At 36.6% G+C, this 22,470-nt stretch overlaps 1 protein-coding gene across 1 annotated transcript in view; it reads left to right on the top strand.

Moving 5' to 3' along the window:
* LOC149064781 (uncharacterized protein ZK1073.1-like) overlaps positions 1-22,470 on the top strand; it is a 105,115-nt gene that overhangs the window by 68,164 nt on the left and 14,481 nt on the right. The window contains exons 3-8 of the mRNA XM_089255407.1: positions 8,576-8,639; positions 16,799-16,916; positions 19,068-19,130; positions 20,740-20,800; positions 21,266-21,352; positions 21,968-22,045. Of these exons, the coding sequence (XP_089111533.1) occupies positions 8,576-8,639; positions 16,799-16,916; positions 19,068-19,130; positions 20,740-20,800; positions 21,266-21,352; positions 21,968-22,045 (471 nt within the window). The remainder of the gene's footprint in view (positions 1-8,575; positions 8,640-16,798; positions 16,917-19,067; positions 19,131-20,739; positions 20,801-21,265; positions 21,353-21,967; positions 22,046-22,470) is intronic.

Genomic DNA, 22,470 nt, shown 5'->3' with positions numbered 1-22,470 from the left:
TATATCCGAGCCGGAAACATATCAAAGCGGCAATGGTCGTCATGAGTAAGGCTACTATATACCAGGGTCGGCAACCTTCTCATTGTTCAAGGACCAATATAATGGTCAGCTGCAGCGTTACGGGTCGCATCAGGGGCAACACTCCGGTGTATAAGCCACAACCGTATAATTTCCCAGAAAATTCACAGATTTGTGTCCTTCGTAAGTAATATGGTGGAAAAGCGGGCAATTTATTAATCGAAATTTTACCCCTTGCCCCCACTTCTTCATAAACTGATACATATCCATTGTTTATCTGGTTCAAAGCTAGTAGATGCAATGTATCAAAAGTTACTGTTTCTTTTGCAAATTAGTCCATTCAATTGCATTCATAGTTGGATTTTTACAGACAAAGTATTTTTTCTACATTTTTCTGCAATTTACTCCAGATGTGGCAAGGGGGACCGGTGGCGGGGGGGGGGGCGTGCGGGTCGAATAGATAGCTCAAGGAATTGATTTACGTACCAGTAGACTTCGAGAGAAGTTTCGTTATTGAGATAGAAATCATGCCAAAAGCCAGTCGTGTGGCTATATTGCGTTATTTTGAAGTAAGAGAAAATTCAAAATTATGTCATTTTATCTCACTGGGATCAGCGACCCGTTCAAAAACTATCCTGCAGTAGCCTACGACTAGTTATCACTTCACTTTGGTGGCAGGGAGGTAAAGCATTCGCTAACATTGAACAAGTTTCTACCACATTCACACGTGTTACTGAGATAATTTATGTCAGTGTTCTTCAAGATAAAATTGTGTTGCATAAAATCTGATCCACGTCCATCATAGAAGGGTTGTTAAAGTCATACTGATGAGTATAGATATCAAGAAAATGAGAGTTTCATTGCAAGTTTGATTCCATGGTATCGAAAGATCCTTGAACTACCATTAATTAATATCTGGTACCAACTTCGTTTCCGGTCAAAGAGCAAAACTAATGGTCAATATCTAGAAAAGATAGATATAAATAAATGTATATTAAGGACCGCAAAAATAAAAAAACTGACCCAATTCAATATCCACTACATTTCCTCGAACTTGATATCACATCATCCCTCCCTCCCTCCTTCTCTCTACCGAGTTTGGCTGCCTTATCTCTTTTTATAGAGGAAGCCTAAATTTTGATAAGAGACATGCACGTGTAGTAAGTATGTAATAAGTAGTAGGCGGTTCGTTATCACTTTTTAATTTCTCAACAGCAGATAGACCTAAAGAAAAAAAAATAAATATAGAATATTAAAAAAGAAAGAAAGAAAAGAAATTACGATGTAGAGAAGAACTTGGCAAAATCCATCTCAAGAGTTCTTTTACTAATGATTTCGAATATTAATGATAAATAAAAAAGGCTTCTTCACAAGAGGCAGAGAGGCTCGACCTTTTGGCTCTTTGGGTTTTTATGGAACCTTTCGCACGACCTCCATGTTTATACTTTGATCATCGAGAATATATAAAAAAAAGAAAGATTACTTTTGTTTGTTCTTATGTTTTCTTGGAAGTTCTGTCTTATTGTCTTGCCTACAATAAGTGTGTTCTCGAATATTTTATAAAGGATAAAGTCCCCCGTTTTCTGTTCGATGCTGCTGCTGTTACAAAATCAGGGGAAGTGTTACCAAGTACTTCCGGAGAAGAACATAGTCTGGGATATTTTTTATCTTTGGTTTCAGGTGGTTTCTAAACTGAATGTACAGTCGGCTCCGCTTAATAGGGTAACGGATGCACAAATATCCCGTTTAAAACAGATAAAATCCTGTGAAACTAAAATTTTTCCCGCAGTGATAATGTTCCCCACTTAATAGAATAATATCAACTCTTTACCGCTAAATCGAATGTTGATTCACACGACAACGGTAAATATATATTAATCACTATGTATGCATATATACATACACGAGTACCAAAAAAATTAAATTATAAAAAAAAATTTAAAAAACTACAGAAACATATTGATATTGAAATGAACTTGAAAATTGAATAGAATTGTCAAATCATATCCATACCAGCAACATAGATAGCTGAAATATACTGTATAGTGTTATAATTTTTGTTAAAATTTTATATTTGAAGTAGCATATAGCTGATAGCAAAATTGACGATGACAAGATACGGAATTTGAATGAAGAATTTTGAAGTAATAATTTGCAGCAGAATGTAAAAATTTGGTCTGCATTGAAAATCGCTGGATTTGATGATTTTCAACTTTTCAACTTCAAAAAATTTCATATGCTACAACAAATTATTGCTCCAAAATTTTGCATTCAAATTCTGTATCTTGTCGTCGTCAATTATCAGCTATGCTATTTCAAGTCTAAAATTTTAACAAAAATTATAATATTAATCTCTATATATATATATATATATACACGCACACACACACACACACACACACAATATTTTATTAGGTAAAGCATCTGGAAAGCATAACAAATATTTTGCCAGTTGAGAATTGCAAAAAACCTGGACTGGGGCTTCAGAGTATCTAAGCTGTTTCCAGTACATTGAATCATTGTTTTTGTTCTTTAATGAGTCCTTAGAGGGCGCTTACATTTTCAACGAAAATAGGAACCTCATAGAATCTGCACAAATACCATGGCTTTATGCATTGTCTCAAAATTAGAAAAATGATCGCGAAAAGGAAAGATTCCTATTTGTTCAACAGTTTAAAAGATTTGGATGCAATGGAAAAAAAATTCAATCTAAAATTGCCAAAGAGAATGAAATTTCTGAATTTCAGATGGTTGAGCTCGAATTTCTCAATCATTAATCAAAATTCTGATGAAGGTGAAAAAGATTGGTGAAAAAAAGGAAGGTTAACCAGAAAACTAAAGAAAAACATCTGATTTTGACGATGTCGACCAATGTATTGCAATGGTTTCGTGCTGGAAGAGTCAAAAGTGCATAAATCGAAGATGCCATCAAGAAAAAGCACAGGAAACCGCCAAAGATTGTGAAAACTGTGGAAATTTTTTAGCTTCAAAAGATAGTCACACAGAGTAACTATATCCACCATAACTCGAAAACGGTTCGGGATAGTACAGGGTTGTAGGGTGTTTTCTTGTTCCCCTTGAACTCGTCTACCACCCTCTTTCGTTTGGCAGGGCATGTCACGTTCACCCTGTATAGATACTTTTTTTCCAGAACGCGTTACACCTTTCGCGGGACGGAGGGGTTGTGCAACCCCAGGTGTAAAGCGTCTCTTGCACCCAAACATTCTTTCCCAAAAAATACCATTAACTCCCCCTCCCACCCCGAGTTCAGCATCACCCGGTATAATATTCGAAAAGTTGAATGACTTCCCATGGTGGGCTTTCTGTAATTTGTAGAAAAGTGGCCTTCTGGGATGAAGATTTCCAACAAGATGAATTAGCAACGTTTTAATGGAAGAGTGGTTGACAGAGGAGAAAAATATTACGGACGTTTGGACTAGGGCCAAGTCACCTGTTAATATCAGATTCCAGTCTAGACATAAGATTGATATCAGTTTCCCCCCTTCCGTCATGGTGATTTAGTCCTTGTCTTTTGCTTCTTACCCCTTCCAGGCTCAATGTTCACACTACATATTCAAAATGAACTGGTAACCAAGTAAAATCACACATTTATTTTTTTTAATAATATGAAGTGAAATCTTGCTACAACGATAGTGTATATTACGATAAATCCCTCTATAACAGGGGTCTTCATCCTTTCAGACACACGGTGGGCCAAATTAAAACTTCTCATGAAGCCCAACCAACTCACGTAATTTAGTGGCATCTTGATAGAAGCGGCACAAGAGACTCGAGTTAAACGGACAAAAATGAAGACTTTTATTTATTCTGATATTATTTCTTTTATAAATTATCAATTTTGATTAGTTCTGAAACAATTTTTTTTTTACTAGTTCTGAAAAAGTTTTTGATTAGTTACTGATTAAGTTAATTAATTCTGAGATTATTTTAATCTGAAATCACTTTAAATGATTCTTTGGTTATTTATTTCGATAATTTTTAAAAACTATTTTCCTTCTCAATGTGTCTTGAAATAATTTCTTACAATAATTATGCAATTATTCTTTTATATTGATTGTGAAATAATTTCTATCAGAAAATATGAAATTATTTCTCTTATTGATTTGTAAATTATTTTTTCACTGATTCTGAAATTATTTGTTTCAAATATTTTTAAATGATTTCTTTCATGAATTCTAAGTTTTTGTCAATTCCAAAATTATTTATTTTTTTTCTAGAATTACTTTTTTTCATTAATTCTGCAATTCTTTCATCAATTCCGAAATTATTTTTCATTTATTCCAGAGTTTATTTTTTTCATCATCTAATACTTTCAGCGATTTCGAAATTTTTTCATCGATTCCGAAATTGTTTCACCAATTCCGAAATTGTTTCACCAATTCCGAAATTATTTTTCATTTATTCTAGAATTATTTTCTTCATCGTCAAATTCTTCAATCGATTCCGAAAGTTTATCATCGATTCCGAAATTTTCCCATCGATTCCGAAATTTTTCCATCGATTCCGAAATTTTTTCATCGACTCTGAAATCATTTCTTTCATTAGCTCTAGAAGTATTATTTTTTCAATGTTTTCAACCATTTTTTGAAAATGATCGGTGGGTCACGACAAAAATCTTCGAGCGCCAAATGCGGCCATGCTCTTCAACGATATTTTTCCAAACCTTGTTAGGCTTTACCTGTAGTTTACTGTTGAATTACTGTATTATTATCGACACAACGATATACTTTACTACGATAAATCTTTCTATATTGATATTTTGAGCTGGAAAAGATTTTGAAACCACTCCAAGAGAATACAATTTTTTTTATATTTCGCTCAGATTCGTCTTGAATTTCGTTTTAACTTTGTCACTTGCATTCGTTCTTCGGATGATGAAAAATAACATCAGTCATTTTGCACCTTATTATGATCATCGAGAGTATTGATGAAGTTGTTGGTATTGTTACTTTCTGTGTGAGACTCAAAAGTGCAATGCGGTGAATCTCTTTCAGGGGAAATGTATTTCTGCCTGAATTTTATTAATCAATTAATTAATTGATGCGGACAAATATAGTGATACCTCGGCTAACGAAAACTAAATTTATTATTGAATATATTGGTTTTATTTGAATGTAGGGAACGTTCCTCTGTCAGGTATCGACGACTTGCCAAAAACAAAAAAAAATCTGATGCGGGTGCTTTCACATTTGACCGTGATCCATGATACCGGAGACGTTCCCGCATCCCGGACTGCATTTCAGTGTCAGCCGTCCCAATGGTTATCAGAAGTTATGGGGTTTTCCTCTGCCCTTTTCCCCCATGATGCATTTCCATGCTACTCCCAATTTACACGCGCACAGCACACCCAATGCCCCCTCCCTTTCTCTTGGATACCCGGTTTTGCTCCAGGGCATCCCTTCTCCATTCGGCCGGCCACCATCCTCTCTCTCTCTCTCTCTCTCTTCGTTCTCCCATCTAAATGTCAGGAGGGCGGCATCGAGAGGTTGTTGCCCCACCAATACGCATGCGCTGGTCTTCCTTCAGGACAATGGATGCTTGGATGAATGGTGAGACGCAAGATGGCAGTGACTGAAGGAGAGAGAGGACCGGAGCCACACACACACACACACAGTATTGTGTGCGTGCGTGTGTGTGTGCACAGCAATTTCGAACTCGTTCCATTAGAAATGACGCCGCCGGCTTCGGATGATGCAGTGGAGCAAACTCTTTGGCAGTGGTGGTAGAAAAAACATCAGTGTGCGATGGTGAAATGATTGACGTGTGTAAAAAAAAAAAACTTTACTACACAAATTTCAATAACGAAAATGTCGGTTACTAGACCGAAACTGATAGTATTTTTCAATAAAGATTTAAAAGATTAAATAGATACGATTAAACGGGAGTTCTCCGCTGTATAGGCACGTAATAAAAGGGGGCTTTCACTGCAGAAAATACGAAAAGAGTTGCTCATAAAATACAGTTACGCCACTGGTTCTTTTGGCGACTTCTGAAATGAGCTCGCGCCATCTTTTAAGCGAAGAGTCGATATGTCTCTGAAGTATTATGGCGCCGTAGCAGCTCGATGCTATCCACTTTTCGGCGGCACCATGATAACTTAGTTCTGTCTGTTAACGGCGCCATCCTCCCTTGATGACTGAGAACGGATTTGATTGATGTACACGATTTAGCAGGACACCAAACTTCTTCCACATCTTGGCGGCAAATAACAATAATAACGATAATTAATGCCTTAAAGGCAAAAAAATGAAAAGTTTAAGTAATTTCAGTTGAGATGTAATTAGTCTGAATAATCCATTGCTTTTCTTATTTCTAACCATTTCGTTGAAAACAGTGAAATCATGAATCGCATCCATGATGTTTTTCTCGATGATTTACTTCGGCTGTTTCAGATGAATATTTTTGCACCATATATGTCGAAACCACGACCCACGTCTGATGTGGACCGCGACTTCAATCCTGGTTTTGTAAAAATGAACTATAATCGGAACATTTACAGATCACTTAAGTGATCCTCGGAGCATTCCCGGATCTCTTAAGGGAACCGGGGTATATTTTCAGATTATTTGAGTGACTCGCTGCACATTTACAGATCCCTTGAGTGACTCGCGGTACATTTACAGATTTTACAGATTACTTCCAATGAGGGCCGCGGGCTAGCACACCAAGTGATACTGCGGTGTTTAGAATTGTGAGATGGAATCATGATCTACAAAGACTTTGTATGTATAGATAGATAGATAGAACCGCTCACAACTCCGGACTGATGCAAAGCAACTACCTCAAAAGAGGCAGGGTTGTCTAGGAAAAAGTTAAAGATTTATACCAGTGGCCCCCTTTGCTCCGTGCTTGCAAGTATCGAATCACTCGCGTTGTTCTCCCCCATGAAGACAGCCATCAATTCGATGCAACGTACAAGACATTTGACTGAAATGGACAGCTGAACCGAATGACTAGGGAGAAAAATTGCACGTGCGCCCAGTGACACGTAAGGACCGGAGACCACAGCCTGGCATTTAGAAAGAAGTGTGGAAAAGACTTGTGGGCAAGTAAGAAGAAGAAGTTGACATGCTGAAGTGGGAGAGATTTGCCCCGTGGTCTAAATACAATATGTATACAAAATATATAAAGCGCCTCCACTGTGACGGGAAACGAAGAAACAAGGCCTTCGTCCACAGTGCTGGGCAGTTTTGTTCCTCTTTCCTTTTACGGAATATGCAATATACACACACAGAAAACACACAGAGCCTCCACTGAGACGGGAATAATCAAACAGAGCCTCCGTTGACAGTGCTGGGCATTCACATTTGAATAATTTTTTACTCACATATATTATTTACATTACAAAAATTTCCCTTTTTATACTATTGGTAATGCACATAAACATTACTGTGAAGGTAATATTGGGTACAAATATCACCATGAGCTCATGCAAATATTCAAGGTTACAAAATTATTATTATACTATGAAAGTTCGATGGGAATAATCAAACAACTTGCATGTATAGTGGCGTCTTAACGGATTGGCTAAACATGGCCCCGAGTAAAAACAAGAGCAACAAACAAAATTGATTGATAGTGATAGTAAGATTTTATTTATTCTGAAATCCATTCTTTCACCAATTCCGGAATCATATATTTTTTGATTTATTTCTTTTTGCTTATTCTGTAATTAACTTACTTTAAATGATTCAACGGTGACATGAGCGCATGAAAAACTGCTACCGCAGGGAGTCCCCCATCGAGGAGTTAGCGCACCAACCTCTCGATGAGCATAAAAACAAGCCTGCCATTCGGAATCGGCAATAAATTGTAGGTCCCGGTCTAATTACCCCTCGTGTGCAGAAAATGACCGTGGTGCGACAAAAAGGATCAAATGATTTAAAAGATTTTCATATTTTATGTTTCAGAATTTCTGGGGAATTACACTTTTTTTTTCAATGTTTCTCAAAATTATCATTTTTTAATATTTATCGAAATTATTTCTTTTAATATTTCTCAAAATTATTTCTTTTAATATTTCTCAAAATTATTTCTTTTAATATTTCTCAAAATTATTTCTTTTAATATTTCTCAAAATTATTTCTTTTAATATTTCTCAAAATTATTTCTTTTAATATTTCTCAAAATTATTATTTCTCAAAATTATTTCTTTTAATATTTCTCAAAATTATTTCTTTTAATATTTCTCAAAATTATTTCTTTTAATATTTCTCAAAATTATTATTTCTTTTAATATTTCTCAAAATTATTATTTCTCAAAATAATTATTTCTCGAAATTATTTTTCTCAACAATGAATTTTCATTAACTATTTCTGTTACTAATTCTGCGAAATTATTTTCATTAATTAAGAATTTTCATAAATTATTACTGGTACTTACCCTGAAATTATTATTTTTCAAAAAATAATAATTTAAGAATTGGTCATAAATTTGGAAATTAATCAGATTTAGATATTATTTTTGTCGTTAATAGGTTTCGTGCATTTTTCAAAATTGTGTTTATTTGACCTGGTTTTTCTTTTTCTCTTACAGGGTGACTTGACGAATGTCGAAAAAAAAGCGATATTCTTAACAGTTCATGACATCGGTAGCAATCGTAAGTATTTCATTACTGTATATATACACGAAACTACGTATTTAATTAATCTACGGATATTGTAGCCGTATCTCTGAAATTAAATCACGGCATGCTTACCGTGGGCTATATAGTAATGGCTGTTTCATCTCTTTGATGTTGCGCTTGCCGCCTCGGCTCGGTGGGTGTGGGTCTCGGAACTGCTACTATTTTCTCGCTGACATCAGCTTGCGAAACGTACTGTATTGAAGAGAATCGTTTAAAAAATTTCAGTTGCTTATTTTACTGTTTTAAGTATTTCTCGTTTATGGTGTTGTTTTAGTATCACTGGTGTGTACGGGTGGTACTTTTATGATATTTTTTTGTGATTCTTCTGTAAAATCATTGTTAAACAAATATGAGTTCTTGTGCGATTGCAACGTGCAAGAAAAATTATCGGAAGACAAAGAAAAGGGATTCAAGCCACTTATCATACTTTTCCTAAAACAACACAGAAACTTGCAAAATATGATTGTCCAAATATAAGAGGCTCGATCTCGATCGAGTAAACTGTAAGTATACTTATATTTGATTCCCCATGTTTTTATGTTGCAGGTTGCATTGTTAATAATGAAGTGTGAGACTTTTAAAAGGTACACCTAAATCAGACGGAAAGAAAAAGGAATAAAAAATTATTAGAAAGTTCAGAAGATAATTGAAATTATCTGTCTCGAGTTGACTTTCAATCAACCCAATTAAAGGTGACATGCGTGATTCAACTGAAATGGATCAGAGAAAAATATTCTTAGTGGAAGTTAGCTCATGTCATGAGCAAATGCAGAACTTCTTATTTTAAATGTTTGAACGGTTGCACGAAGAGCAAGCCAATAAATAAACAGATACTAATGAAAATAATCGAAAAAGGTAATTTCAGAAAAAATTCAGCAAAATGGGCAGTAACAGCGGTTTTGCGAACTATCGTAATTAACAAGATAGCAAAGCGGGCGCACTCGGTTCTGCAGGGGAATGACGTCACGCGTGGCGTCAGCTGGTGCCGATTCTAGTGCCTCATGAGACAGCCTTTGTTATATGGCTCTGATGTTTACCTCCGTGAGCTGTTAACTTGGGGACTGGCACCTGCCGACGCACGAAAATCACGATCCAGTGAAAAGTTGATTGATGCTGTCCGCGCAACAGATAGCACCACTACTGTAATTGAGGTTGCAATACTCTTCCAATACCAGAATTGTTCGAACAATAGACCGAGACTTTAGTCTTTTTTTCATCTGTCAGTAACCAATGATAACAGAACAATCTGGAACCCATGGTAGTAGCGACAGAAAAAAAAACCACTGAGATCATCCCGTGAATTCGACTTTTATTGTCTGCGCCATCTATTGATCATAGTCGCCAGTTTTTTGCGGGCATGTGGTGATGGTACTCGCATCGAAAGATGGAAATTAAGGCATTTTTCCATTTTCACTTAGAAGTATGGAAGACAGATGGCAGCACCAGTATGATACAAAACACTCAAAACTCTGAAAACATAAGTAAATTAGAGCGACGCATACAGACACACACAACATGTTCCTGCATGTGTACCAGTTCATTAGAAATTAAGCACCGTAAAGAAGCTATAAACTGCCTAGTGGGTGAAAGATCAAAAGTTCTTAACCTGTGGGTCGTGACCTAAACTTGAGTTTCAGAGGCTTCCTGGATGAGTCGTACAAATTCACTTGCAGCTAGGGATTCTTGAGCTATGGGTCACGACCCAAACTTGATTCGCATGGACGTCCTAGATGAGTTGTATCAATCCACTTACAGTCCATTCATAAGTGTTATAAATGCACTTATTCTGTAGCTGGTTTCACTGATCTTGAGGGGGGGAAAAAAACAGTCCCGTGGGTCGCCGCGAAGCTGATCGTGTTATTGATTCTGGTTCGCGGCTGAGAAAGGTCAAGAACTTGTAAGGTAAGATCGAGAAGCAAAATAGAGACCCACACAAAAAAATAAAAGTGGTTTCAAAATTCCAAAACTTTTATCGCTTTAATTTTTTCTCTAAAGATCAAAATGCGAGACAAACAAGCACTCTGAATTTTCGGATACTCAAACATTATTGGGATCCGGAAATTTCGCCCCCGACGTTTTGTCCCCGATACATTTCTCCTGCCTCGAATGTATGAGTCATAGAGTGAGTGATCAAGTAAGTGGCTGACTGTGTGAATGACCAAGTGATTGAGCTAACGACCGTATGAATGACCGTATGGTTGAGTGAGTGACCAATTGAGTGGCCAAGTGACTGTATGTGTTAATGAATGACCATATGAATGATCAAGGGAGTGAGTGTATGAGTGAGTGATTGACCGTATGAGTGGCCAAGTGAGTGAATGAGTGACTGTGTGTGTTAATGAATGAGCATATGAATGATCAAGGGAGTAAGTGTATGAGTGAGTGATTGACCATATGAGTGGCCAAGTGAGTGAATGAGTGACTGTATGTGTTAATGAATGACCATATGAATGATCAAGGAAGTGAGTGTATGAGTGACTGTATGTGTTAATGAATGACCATATGAATGATCAAGGGAGTGAGTGTATGAGTGAGTGATTGACCGTATGAGTGACCGTATAATTGACTAAGTGCCTGAAAGTGTGCACGACCGTATTAGTGATTAAGTTGGTGACCGTATGAGTGACCAAGTGAGTAACCGTATGAGTGGAAAAGTGAATGACCGTATGAGTGGAAAAGTAAATGACCGTATGAGTGGAAAAGTGAATGACCGTATGAGTGACCAAGAGAGTGGCCGTATGAGTGATCTGGTTGGCATCCATATGAGTGACCTAGTTGATAGTCATACGAGTGGCCTAGTTGGTAGCCATACAAGTGACCTAGTTGGCATCCATATGAGTGACCTAGTTGATAGTCATACGAGTGGCCTAGTTGGTAGCCATACAAGTGACCTAGTTGGTAGTCATACGAGTGGCCTAGTTGGTAGCCATACGAGGGGCCTAGTTGGTAGCCATATGAGTGGCCTAGTTGGTAGCCATACGAGGGGCCTAGTTGGTAGCTATATGAGTGACCACTTTCACTTGGTCTCTCCTACGGTCACGTTCTGTCACTCACTCATACGGTCACCCATGCACTCACTTGTCCACTCCTTCGGTCACTCACTTCTTCAATTGGTCACTCATACGATCACTCACGCATTCACTTGATCACTCATATGATAACTCACCCACTCACGCGGTCAGGGTAGGCGAAATGGCTGGAGCGAAACGTGCCAGGGGCCGACATCATTTCAATCAATACCAGGTGATTCCGTTCATATAGGAGACGTTTAGAAACCCTTTCTACAAATATAGAGTGGACAATATTGGTTATCAAATAACGTGAGAGAAACCGGTAACATGAAGTGAGTGAGGTTTTTCATTATGGCCAGTTCGATTTATCCCGATAAATAGATTAACCTTGCACTTTTAATTATGCCGTTGTAATTGAATAACCTCTGCCCCGTGCACCGACTTATCATAGAGATAAATCGCAAACTTCTTGCTCGAAAATTATCGCGATTAAGAAGGACTTCGGTCATTTTCACATCTGAAGATCATCATCCAGCGCACACTCTAAAACTATTACTTTTTTTTTATTCCACAAGATGTAGAGGTAGCACCTCCACTTTCTCTCTCTCTCTACATCAGATTCGTAGATAATGATAAGCGCACGATTTATCTCCGTCAAGGTTCGATATATCGTTATTTACTCATATTTTTTTTAACGCGAGGTATCGAGAGGGCTATAAGATATCTTGAGGAGATGCGAAAAAATGATTAAAGAGATAAACGATCTTGTTGAATTCCAGTTTTGACTCAGTAAATCTTTCTTCAACTCTTTTTTCATTATCACAATGTAAGTACTTACTACAGTCGAACCCCGTTACAGTGAACCGACTGCGGACCCAATAAAAAGTTCACTATGTCCCAAGTTTCACTATATCCAAATTTCTTGAATGATTAAAATTAGTTAAATAGGTGTTCAGTTGGGACCACTGAAAAAGTTCACTATGACCGAGAGTTCACTATATCCCGGGTTCACTATAGCGAGGTTCGACTATATATCCAAATCCCGATCGCAAATAATAACAATAAAATAATTGATTTTGCTAAAGATAAAATTAACAGTTATGACAGAAATCCATCCTTTCGTTACTTACTATTAGGATGAACTTCAAACATGCCGTATATACTCGTGTTCAAGGCGATACCCCCCCCCCCCAAAAATTAGACACATTTTGTAGTTCAATTACAGTACTTATGCTGAAAAAAGCCTCGATGAAAAAAGTTGTTAAAGAATTATAAAATAAGTATAGTTTCCGATTTGCTTGCAGAACTAATGAGAGAAATAATTTCGAATTATTGAGAAAAATTTCAGAATTAATGAGAAAAAATTTCAGTATTGATGAGCAAAATTTTCAGAATCGATGAGAAAAATTTTAGAATCGATGAGAAATGATTTCCTACTTATTGAAAGAAATAATTTCAGAATTGGTCGGAAAGAAATTCGCATTTCGTGAAAAAGTTCATAGTTAATGAAAGGTATTTTTAGAATTATTGAAGATTATGTGCAAAAACTTTGTTTTAATCAAGAGAAAGACACTTTTTTTTCTTTATAATCTTTATCATTCGGGATGCCATTGATAGAGATGATAAGCCATAAATATTTGTGTAACCGTCTTGAAGCTTGTTTGATGACTGCGATAAGATCATGTTTGTTTTTGTGTACAGTGTATCATTTGCATTTCTTTACAAGTCAGTATGCAACACAAGGGCAGTGGTTTTCAATCGGGGCCCATATGGCCCCCTCGTGGTTCTGGGATAATTTAAGGGGGGCATGGAAAGAAAACAAGTGGACGGGGAGTCATGAAAAGTGGTTTAAAGGGCCTCAGAGAGCTGTAAAAAATCAGTTCGGGCGCAAAAAAAAATCAGACTTAAAAGTGAAGAAAAAAAGTGAGAAAAAAAGTATGGCTATTTTCAGAATTGGGGGGAATTTTCCAATGAACCAGGGCTCCTCTTAAAGCACGGGCCACATCCGGGCATGGTATGGTCCCGGGATCTTCAGGTGTATACATGATTCTCCAGAGCTTACATGATGAGATCTGGTACTATTATGGAAATTTCGAGAGTATGCATGCAAATTTGTAGTGCTTGTTACTTCCAGCTAAGTACGAGGCCCTCAGAACATCATTGGGGGCCCTACAATGTCAAGATGGCCTGCATAGAACTTCAACAGGGGGAAGCTCACTGAAGCGCCGGGGTCTAAAAGTCAACATTATCTATAAAATTTAGTATTATCATTTTAGCATAGACCTATCTATAAAAGTAATAAAAGTTGCTATGGACAGAGGCGTATTTACGGAAAAAAATTGGGGGTGGGGGGGTAAGAGGAAAATAATCCCCGGGGGGGGGTGTCGAGTTCAGGGGTGATGGAACCCCAAGTCGTCGTCGTCCCCCTTGCGTACGCCAATGTGCAGGAGCATTGTCCTGTTGAAACAAAAACTGTCTATAAGTTATGAGAAGTGCCTCAAAAAATAGAAATTCTGCGCCGAATCTGTCTTGGTATGCCTATATTTTCAAAAAAATAGTTCTGTCATTGCATACATAGGTCAGTGATATTTAAAACCATCGAGTTTATCTAAATTGCTTCTCATCAAAGAAAACAGCTTCATCCCACTTGGCTCCGAAAAATACACGCTGTTTGGCCAATTCACATTGCTCTTCTCTGAGCTGTTTTATAAAGAAGAGATTTTCATCTCGGTTTTGCATACTAGACATTTGAATGCTTTTTTATCACACTAGGCGCAGTTCGATGTGTGCAAGATAAGTTGCATTTCTGTTTCTTCTAAATTTGGCAAGACAAGTTGTATTTCATCTGGAGCACAGAGTTTTTTTTTACGTAAGGAGACCGTGAATAGTCGTTTTTTTCACTGACGAAATGGTAGGAGAAAGAAGCTTTCTTGTGCAAGCTTTCAGTACAAAATTCTCGCTCCCATTTATAAAACTTGAAACAACAGTCTTCAATCTTTTAATTCTTCTTGCAATGAGCAAGCATCACTTTCTCTCTGAGAGCAAGTGCTTCTCTCCTTCAATATCTAATAAATATGTTGTCTTTGGCCATCTTCCCACTTTCAGGAAAAGAAAATTCGATTCCACAGAGCACGACTGATCAAAACAGTCTCTGGTGTTATGCCAACATGAGAAAAGTGAAAATTTCTTTTCCAGGAAACACTCGTGTCCTTATGCTTTTTTCCCAGGTTTTGGCCGTTATTATAATTTAAACAATTTTTTTTTCTGGAGCAACGGAGCACTCATTAAAATTATTTCCACCGGAAAATGTTCGGTTCCACCCGTAATCATCACTCGAGCGATGCAGCACAACGATATGGTTAGGCTATCGTACCGATACCGATCCGACGTCGGAAATTTTTACGTGTCCGATATCGCGAACGATATAATAAAAATGCATTGCCTCAAGAGGTGCGGTAGCCCAGGTCGATGAGACACTCTCCTGAAGTACCAAAGGATGTTTAGAGGTGCCGCGAGTTCGATACCCGGTTCGTCCTTGTCAGAAACTTTCTTGACACAGCGGTACAACACGGCGACATCTTTCTTTCATTAAAATAGTTTTATTCCCATTTTTACAGCATTTCGTTTCGAAGGAGAAAATATCTTTTACAATAATTAGTTCTTTTTCAAATACCGTATATACTCGTGTATAAGCCGACCCCCCTCCCCCTCACTTCAGGACCACCAAAACCACAATAAATTGAAAACCCGTGTATAAGCCGACCCCAAAAAAATCCGTGCATTGTAAGAAAAAATTGTTACATTTTCATGCAAAATGAAATATCTTTACATTAGAAAATGATTCAAACTTTTTAATCGTTTTTTTTCTGAGTCATCGCTTATCGTAGTCAAGCTTATCGTAGTCCATCAGATCATGATAGGGGGTGCGGCATCTTCGTTTTTATCCTCATCTGGGCGGTCATCGTCATTGTCACTTTCAAAGAGAATATCATTTTCAGTTCCGTCCATCGCATTGCTGATGCAACACTTTTTGAAGGATCGGATGATAATTTCGGCGGAAACAGACTTCCACGCCTCATGTATCCACTGGCACACTAGGCTAATGTCAGGTTTCTTCAAGGCACTACTTTTTGTAGTTTCTTTATCCAGAACTCATCCATTCGATCCATAAATTCCTTAAATAGTCTTTGAGAGGCTTGTTGATGCTCACATCTAAAGGCTGTGCAATCGACGTTAGCCCACCTGGTATCAAAGAAAATGATGTTTTCGATTTCTTTGCCTCGATTGACATTATCGGTTTCTGTGGGTTTGAACATATCCCATGTCAATAATGCCGGTTTCTCGAACTCTGCTACAAAAATATCTACTGATTTCGGAGGTCAATATTTTGTCATCAAAAACTGACCCGAGTATAAGCCGACCCCCCCCCTCCCCTTGAGGAACGAATTTTTCCACAAAAAAACTCGGCTTATATACGAGTATATACGATTTCTCTGTGTCGAACTACGTTGTCAAATGTATGCCATTTCTACGTCGACCGGTATCGAAGCCTCTACATCGTCCTGTATCGGTATGCTACTGGGGTCTAAAATTGTATGTATATATATATATATGCTATTGGGATCTATACTGTATATTATATTCACCAGGTTTTTTTTTCGGTTGTCCCCTTAAACTTTTTCCACCACCTTAGCATATAGCAATATGCCACAATACATAGACAAAAATCTGTACAAATTTCTTTTCATGATTTTTTTCCTTTGTTTTTTCAGAGAATAAATCTTTTAGTATCATTTCAATACAAATTTACAGCGCTATATAAGTATAATACAATTTTATCTACAAAAAAATAAGATTCTTTTTACTTTTTCGCGGAGGTAATTGAGCTGTTCCTGATGATCACGTAACTCGGCATTCATGGAACTCTGCGAGCGATCACGGAACACTACATTTCTCCTCTACTCGTTATCAATGCAATGTTTATTAATATATGTGCGCCCTGGGTGTCTCCCTAACTTCCGTGGGAAAAGGGGGGTGGGTGGGTTGAGTTACGTATGAATTAAATATTATACGTAATGCATGTTGTACTGAAGTAATAAAAACTGTTTCATGTGTTTGTAGACACGACATTCCAAGACTTTGTCGAGCATCCCTGTATGTCAGAAATCAAACCGAGATCGGTCTTCATTCATGTCGATGTTCCGGGGCAGGAAGACCACGCTGATGATTTACCAGCAGAGTGAGTATAATTATTGTTTAATACTCTGTAAACGTGAAATATACAGTGATATATAGTGTAATACTGTAAATATACAGTGAAACTTCTCTTCTGTGGGACAAGAAAATTCGTCCGTGAAAGAGGGGTGACCGTTAATCAGGAGTTTGAAAAGTATAGTTTCGTTGTATGTGGAAATTATTATTTGGCCGTAAAAGAGGGGGGTGACCGCATCTCAGGGATGTCCGTTAAGAGGGGTTTTACAGTGCTGTATGAAATACAATATACATTTATAATACTATATTAAAATATAATTACGGGTTCAAAACTGTACGAAAAAAAACATTTAACATGACAAATATATGAGATGAATACAATCACATTTTTGTCATAGTTATCATAATAATTTTCAAGATGGGAAAAGAATTCTAGTCTTTGATTTCAGTGAAGAATAAAAATTTAAGTATTCTGAAAAAAAAAAACGGGACATTTTTGTGGAAGAAGTCGGGGTTAATACGGGAATATCCCGGGAAATACGAATCGCATGGTTACCCTATATCACCATCATAAAATATGGTAGAGAATAATAATTGAAATAATATAATGACGGGAGAGAAAATATTGCAAATATATATAATTCGATGGTGAAACTCCTGCTGCCATCTACAAGCAAAATATCAAACACTCCCGAAAGTAGAAGTAGAGTATCATATCGACAGATGGCAGCACAAATGACGTAAAATTACTAAATAACCATTGAGGTAACATTTTTTTAAGAACAATTTTAAAAACATTTTCCTCATGCGCAATACAAACAATATAATTTTAAGGATTTATATTTTTTGTTATAATTTTTTCAAATTGGGCGTGTCTTTCTCACCAATGCGTTTGAAATTTATATTCATCGTCATTTGCTGAAAGATCACTCGAAAACAAACAAAATGTATCGTGTTAATTTGAAAGCTGAAAGTGTTTCCGAAAACAAAATTAAATTTCCAATTGGTGCCGAAATCTGTAACAAGTACCGATATTACTGAACTTTTTATATCACTGTATGTATGTCCACAGGGTGTTGGCACAATGTACATAATTAGTGTTCTTGAGCTTACCACAGCCGTAACAAGGCGCGGATCCGAAGGGGAGCGATCACCCCACTCCCAAGAGAAAAATAATATGGGAAAAATTGGCCCGTCTCCTGTAAAATACATGTGATGATCTAACCATAGGCGTACTTAGAATTTTCTCAAGGGGAGGGGGGGAGGAATCACGTTTTTCCTGCAAAATAATACTGGAATCTTGGCTTGAGGGGTAGTTAGAACCCCAAAACCCCCATTTCCGTACGCCAATGGATCCGACGATTTCACATCCGATGCGGATCCAGAGGGGAATCCTCTTGGGTCCCAAAACAGAGTTAGAATAATATATCTTTAGTCTATGGGTCCCACCCGAGAGCTGAATGAGATGGGGAAAAATTCATTTGTCCCATCAGACACCAGTGGTTCTCAAGCATTTGTCACCCACTGATTTTTTGTTCTATTAATGGTTCATCTGTGGCTCCCCAGAATGGTTTAGTACGGGGTGGCCACCAGCTGGCAGGGTCGTCTTGAGAGCATCATGGGCCCCCGGGCCAAGTGGTTTTTCCACCACCACCAAACCAGAACATTACTCCCACTGTGTCCGAAAAGGGGATATAAGCGGTTAAGAAGTCATGCTGGAAAAGCCTTTCAGCATCCAGGCTGGGAGAGCCACCACGCAGAGGTCGCAACAGCAGCAACCAACCCCCAGAGCAATTACGCCTCTGAAAAAAGTTCGGCGACGCACACTTTGAGAACCTACACAATAATTCGTACCTCAAAACGCATTACCCTGTATTCGCACCTGATCCACGCAATGCGTTGCCCCTTCAGTTAAACTGCCATGAATCTGCGCTTGGCCGTAACTATCTTTCAGAAAGCTACAAAAGTTTGGGAAGGTTCCAGTGAAGGTGGGTCCATCATTTTCGTTAGAGAAAAGGGCAGTATCTCCATCCATGAGTGAACTCGAGCTGGTCTCCATATTTAAAAATTTTATCTTATAAAATTACTTTTAAATTTATTTAATTACTTTTATAAAATAATATAACCAGTTTTTTACATTTGTGCGTAACATATAAAATGTTCGTTCTGTTTCCTTTAGCTTTCAGTTTCCTACTATACAGCAGATTGGTGAAGATCTTGTACACGTGTTAGATCATCTCAAGTAAGTATTACGTATTTTTTTTAATAAAATACTGACTTCACCGGTGTCATTGTTGCTTTTTGGCGGAATTATAGTTCAGCATGAATCATTGGACTGAGCATAAGATAAAAGCATCCACATACACTGTATATTTGTGTGTAAACTGTATAACAAGTTTCTCCGCCTATTCCCCTCCCCTTTCCGATGTTGCGAAGTTGAATGCATGCTTTCAAGTTTCACTTGAGAATGCAACAACTTCAATAGAAGAAAATCTACTAAATACACGGTGATTCAAAAGTTAGACAGGCCGTAAAGTAGGGGTTTTCAAGCGGTGCGCCATGAGAGGATCGTAGGTGTGCAGCGAAAAATTTCAGAGCAAATTGAAAATTTAAATTTTTTTCCTTAAAAAAGCCCAAAGTTCAATGTCTAAACACAACCTGAGACACAGCACGAGTAGTATGATGGAAATTTGAAAAAAAAAATCGGAAGAATGTTTCCACACACTTTGTTTTTTTTTTTTTGGTCCTAAATTATTTCTTCCATTTAATCAGTTTTGTCCGGTTCGCAAATTTATTCCCCCATTTTTCTGCCAATCCATGGAATTTCTCAACCACTCTCACCAGTCCGCAGTCGTGAAAAGCACTGTTTTGGATCACCCTGTTGTTTACGGGTCTTCAACCTCTCAGACATTGCGGGAGAAAATTAAATTTTCCACGAATCCCGTGGGTCACCAAGTTACATTGTGGTGTTCTCGGCAATCAAAACAGGTTCTCTCCGAATTTTATTGAACACTTTTATTTACTTTGCATTTATTTCTTTCACTAAATTTGAATTTTTATTTTCAAATAGCTTCCTTCCATTAATCATCAGCTTCCTTTCATTAATCACCAGCTTCCTTTTCATTAAATCTAAAATTTGTCCCGATAATTATGAGGTTTTTTTTTCATTAATTATAAATTTTCATTATGAAATTATTTCTTCTTTTCCGAAAATTCTTAATTTTTTTATGAATTATCACTTTTAACAATTCTGAAATTACTCTTGACAATTCTGAAATTATTTGTATCAGTAATTCTACAATTATTTCTTTCAGTAAATTCTGCCACTTTTTTTTCATTAATTATAAATTTTCATCAATTATGAAATTATTTTTTTCTGTAACACTCAAATTATTTCTTTCATTAAGGTGTGTTTTAAGCATATCTGTAAATTCTGTAATTATATGAATACCTTTTGGATGCCGAATTCGATCTCTCAAACTATTTGGCCTACGTGAAATCTTCCTCAAAGAGTGTTTTGGCTCAGGGTCCCCCAAGTTCGTTGCGATTGTCCTTTTATTATATCAAATGCACAGCGTTAGTATTGAATCTGGAAAGTATCTCACACTTCTAAATACAGCAGGTACAGATTTCTGTGGCCAAAGCTTTCTTTAACGATTTTTTTAAAATTTAATCGTTTTGCTATATATAAAGTATCTGTTTTCTAAAAATACTCGGCGGGTCACATTTGGCCCGTGGGCTGGGTTGAAGACCCCCTGCTGTAATTCAAATATGTATTTTTGTTTTTGTTTTCTGGAGTTCTCTAATACATTCTCCTAACTTTAATATTACTCTTTCAATTTTATAACTAGAGTCAAACTTGTGGTGGGATTTGGTGAAGGAGCTGGTGCCAATATTTTAGTACGATTTGCAGTAAGTATTGCATTCTTATTACCTGATTTTCATTTGAATATACGCTTTTATCGTTATAATTTTTTTTCCCAAAAAAATGTATAAATTAGTTTCAATAATTTATAAATTGATTTTTTCCTCCTAAGTATTACGATGAATTTCCTAAATCGTTCTCGAATCTTTAAGACTTAGTCGTGAACATAATATGCTGCCATCTATTGATAGATTATGAAGAATTTAGTTTCGGTCCTTATTTTCTATCGGTAGATGGCGTTAGTAATGGATATACTATGTATAATATTGAAAAAAAGACCACGGGTTTTTGGTGCGAATCTTGTGAAATTATAAATTTATTTTAAATTATTGTATTTTTTAAAATTCAAACATGAGAATTTTCTTCTTCTGTCGATAGAAGCGAAAACTACTAAAATGAATTATTTTTATAAATTTTGATGATTTTTTTCTTTTTAAATTACGTGATAACAGCTTGCACATCCTACACGAGTTCTGGGTCTCGCACTCATACATTGTGTTGCAGCAAGTGTTGGAGTGATGCAGTATTTCAAAGAAAAGGTAATGTGATAGTTAATACTACTATAAGAGATTACGCGAAATGAAATATTACTGAGAACAATGACTTTTTTCTTAAGAATCGCACATCCTACACGAGTAATTGTTTTATTATTCTAAACAATTATTACTGCGGTACTGAAAAAGTATTGCGTAGAAAACTATGATTAACATAATCAGAAAGTTTCTACAAACTTTTTACAAATATTTTTTTCTAGAATATCATTAAAAAAATTCATCCATCCAAATGCAACATACCAGTTTCTCACATCTTCGGCTCCCAGATTAAAATGTTTATGCTTTTTTTGTCTCTAGTTACAAAATTTTCTTTTCTTTAATTTTTAGTTTAAAGTGTAGAAAGATTTTTAAACTTTCAGCTTCTCTCTGTATGGCCATTGAAATAAAGATATATAATTAGGGAAAAACAAACTTCCAGAGAATCATTCGTATTTCTTAAAAATTCATGATGAAGAAAAATAAAAAAAGTACGGTGTTACTTCGACATTCTTGCAAAAACAATGATAACAACGACTTTTTCCTGCGTGTGTGAAAGTTTTAGAAAATTATTTTTCATCATTTCGACAAACATATATAATGGAATTCAAATATTTTTTGCAGTTCATGAACTGGAAACTTTCAAATGTTGGGATGAACCCATCAGCAGAGCAATACCTGGTCCTCCACAAATTTGGAGCTGTACGTATGTCTTTCCTTCTTTTATGGGAAAAGAAACATTATTATTTATTATATTTTACGGGTTACCGTATTGATGGTTATCACGGCATTCAAATATATGGGAATGTCATTTGTAAAAATATATTACTCCATTGATTCGTATTTTATGTACCGTAATTTCTAGAATAACCGCCACGGAATTTGTAAATTTAAAAAGTTCCACTTTTAAAGCATGTCGCGTTTCTGTTGATGAAGCATTCCGACTGGCTTCAAATTTTATCAGAAAATATTTTTGCATCATGTTTGTGTTAATGAACCATTTAGGAGAATTTTTTTTTTTTATCGGCTTCAGATTTTATCAGGAAATTTTTTCACAAGTGCGGCGTTTACGTGTACCGTGTAGTTTCTGTTCTTATTAGGCTATTTTACTCAAACACGGTGCTGAC

The sequence above is a fragment of the Pholcus phalangioides genome, unplaced genomic scaffold (assembly GCF_987345545.1).
Source record: "Pholcus phalangioides strain wild (caught in Gottingen) unplaced genomic scaffold, Ppha-v1.0 ptg000042l_1, whole genome shotgun sequence".
Lineage (NCBI taxonomy): Eukaryota > Metazoa > Arthropoda > Arachnida > Araneae > Pholcidae > Pholcus > Pholcus phalangioides.
The sequence above is the reverse complement of the archived record's forward strand: the minus strand, read 5'-3'. Positions and strand labels throughout refer to the sequence as shown.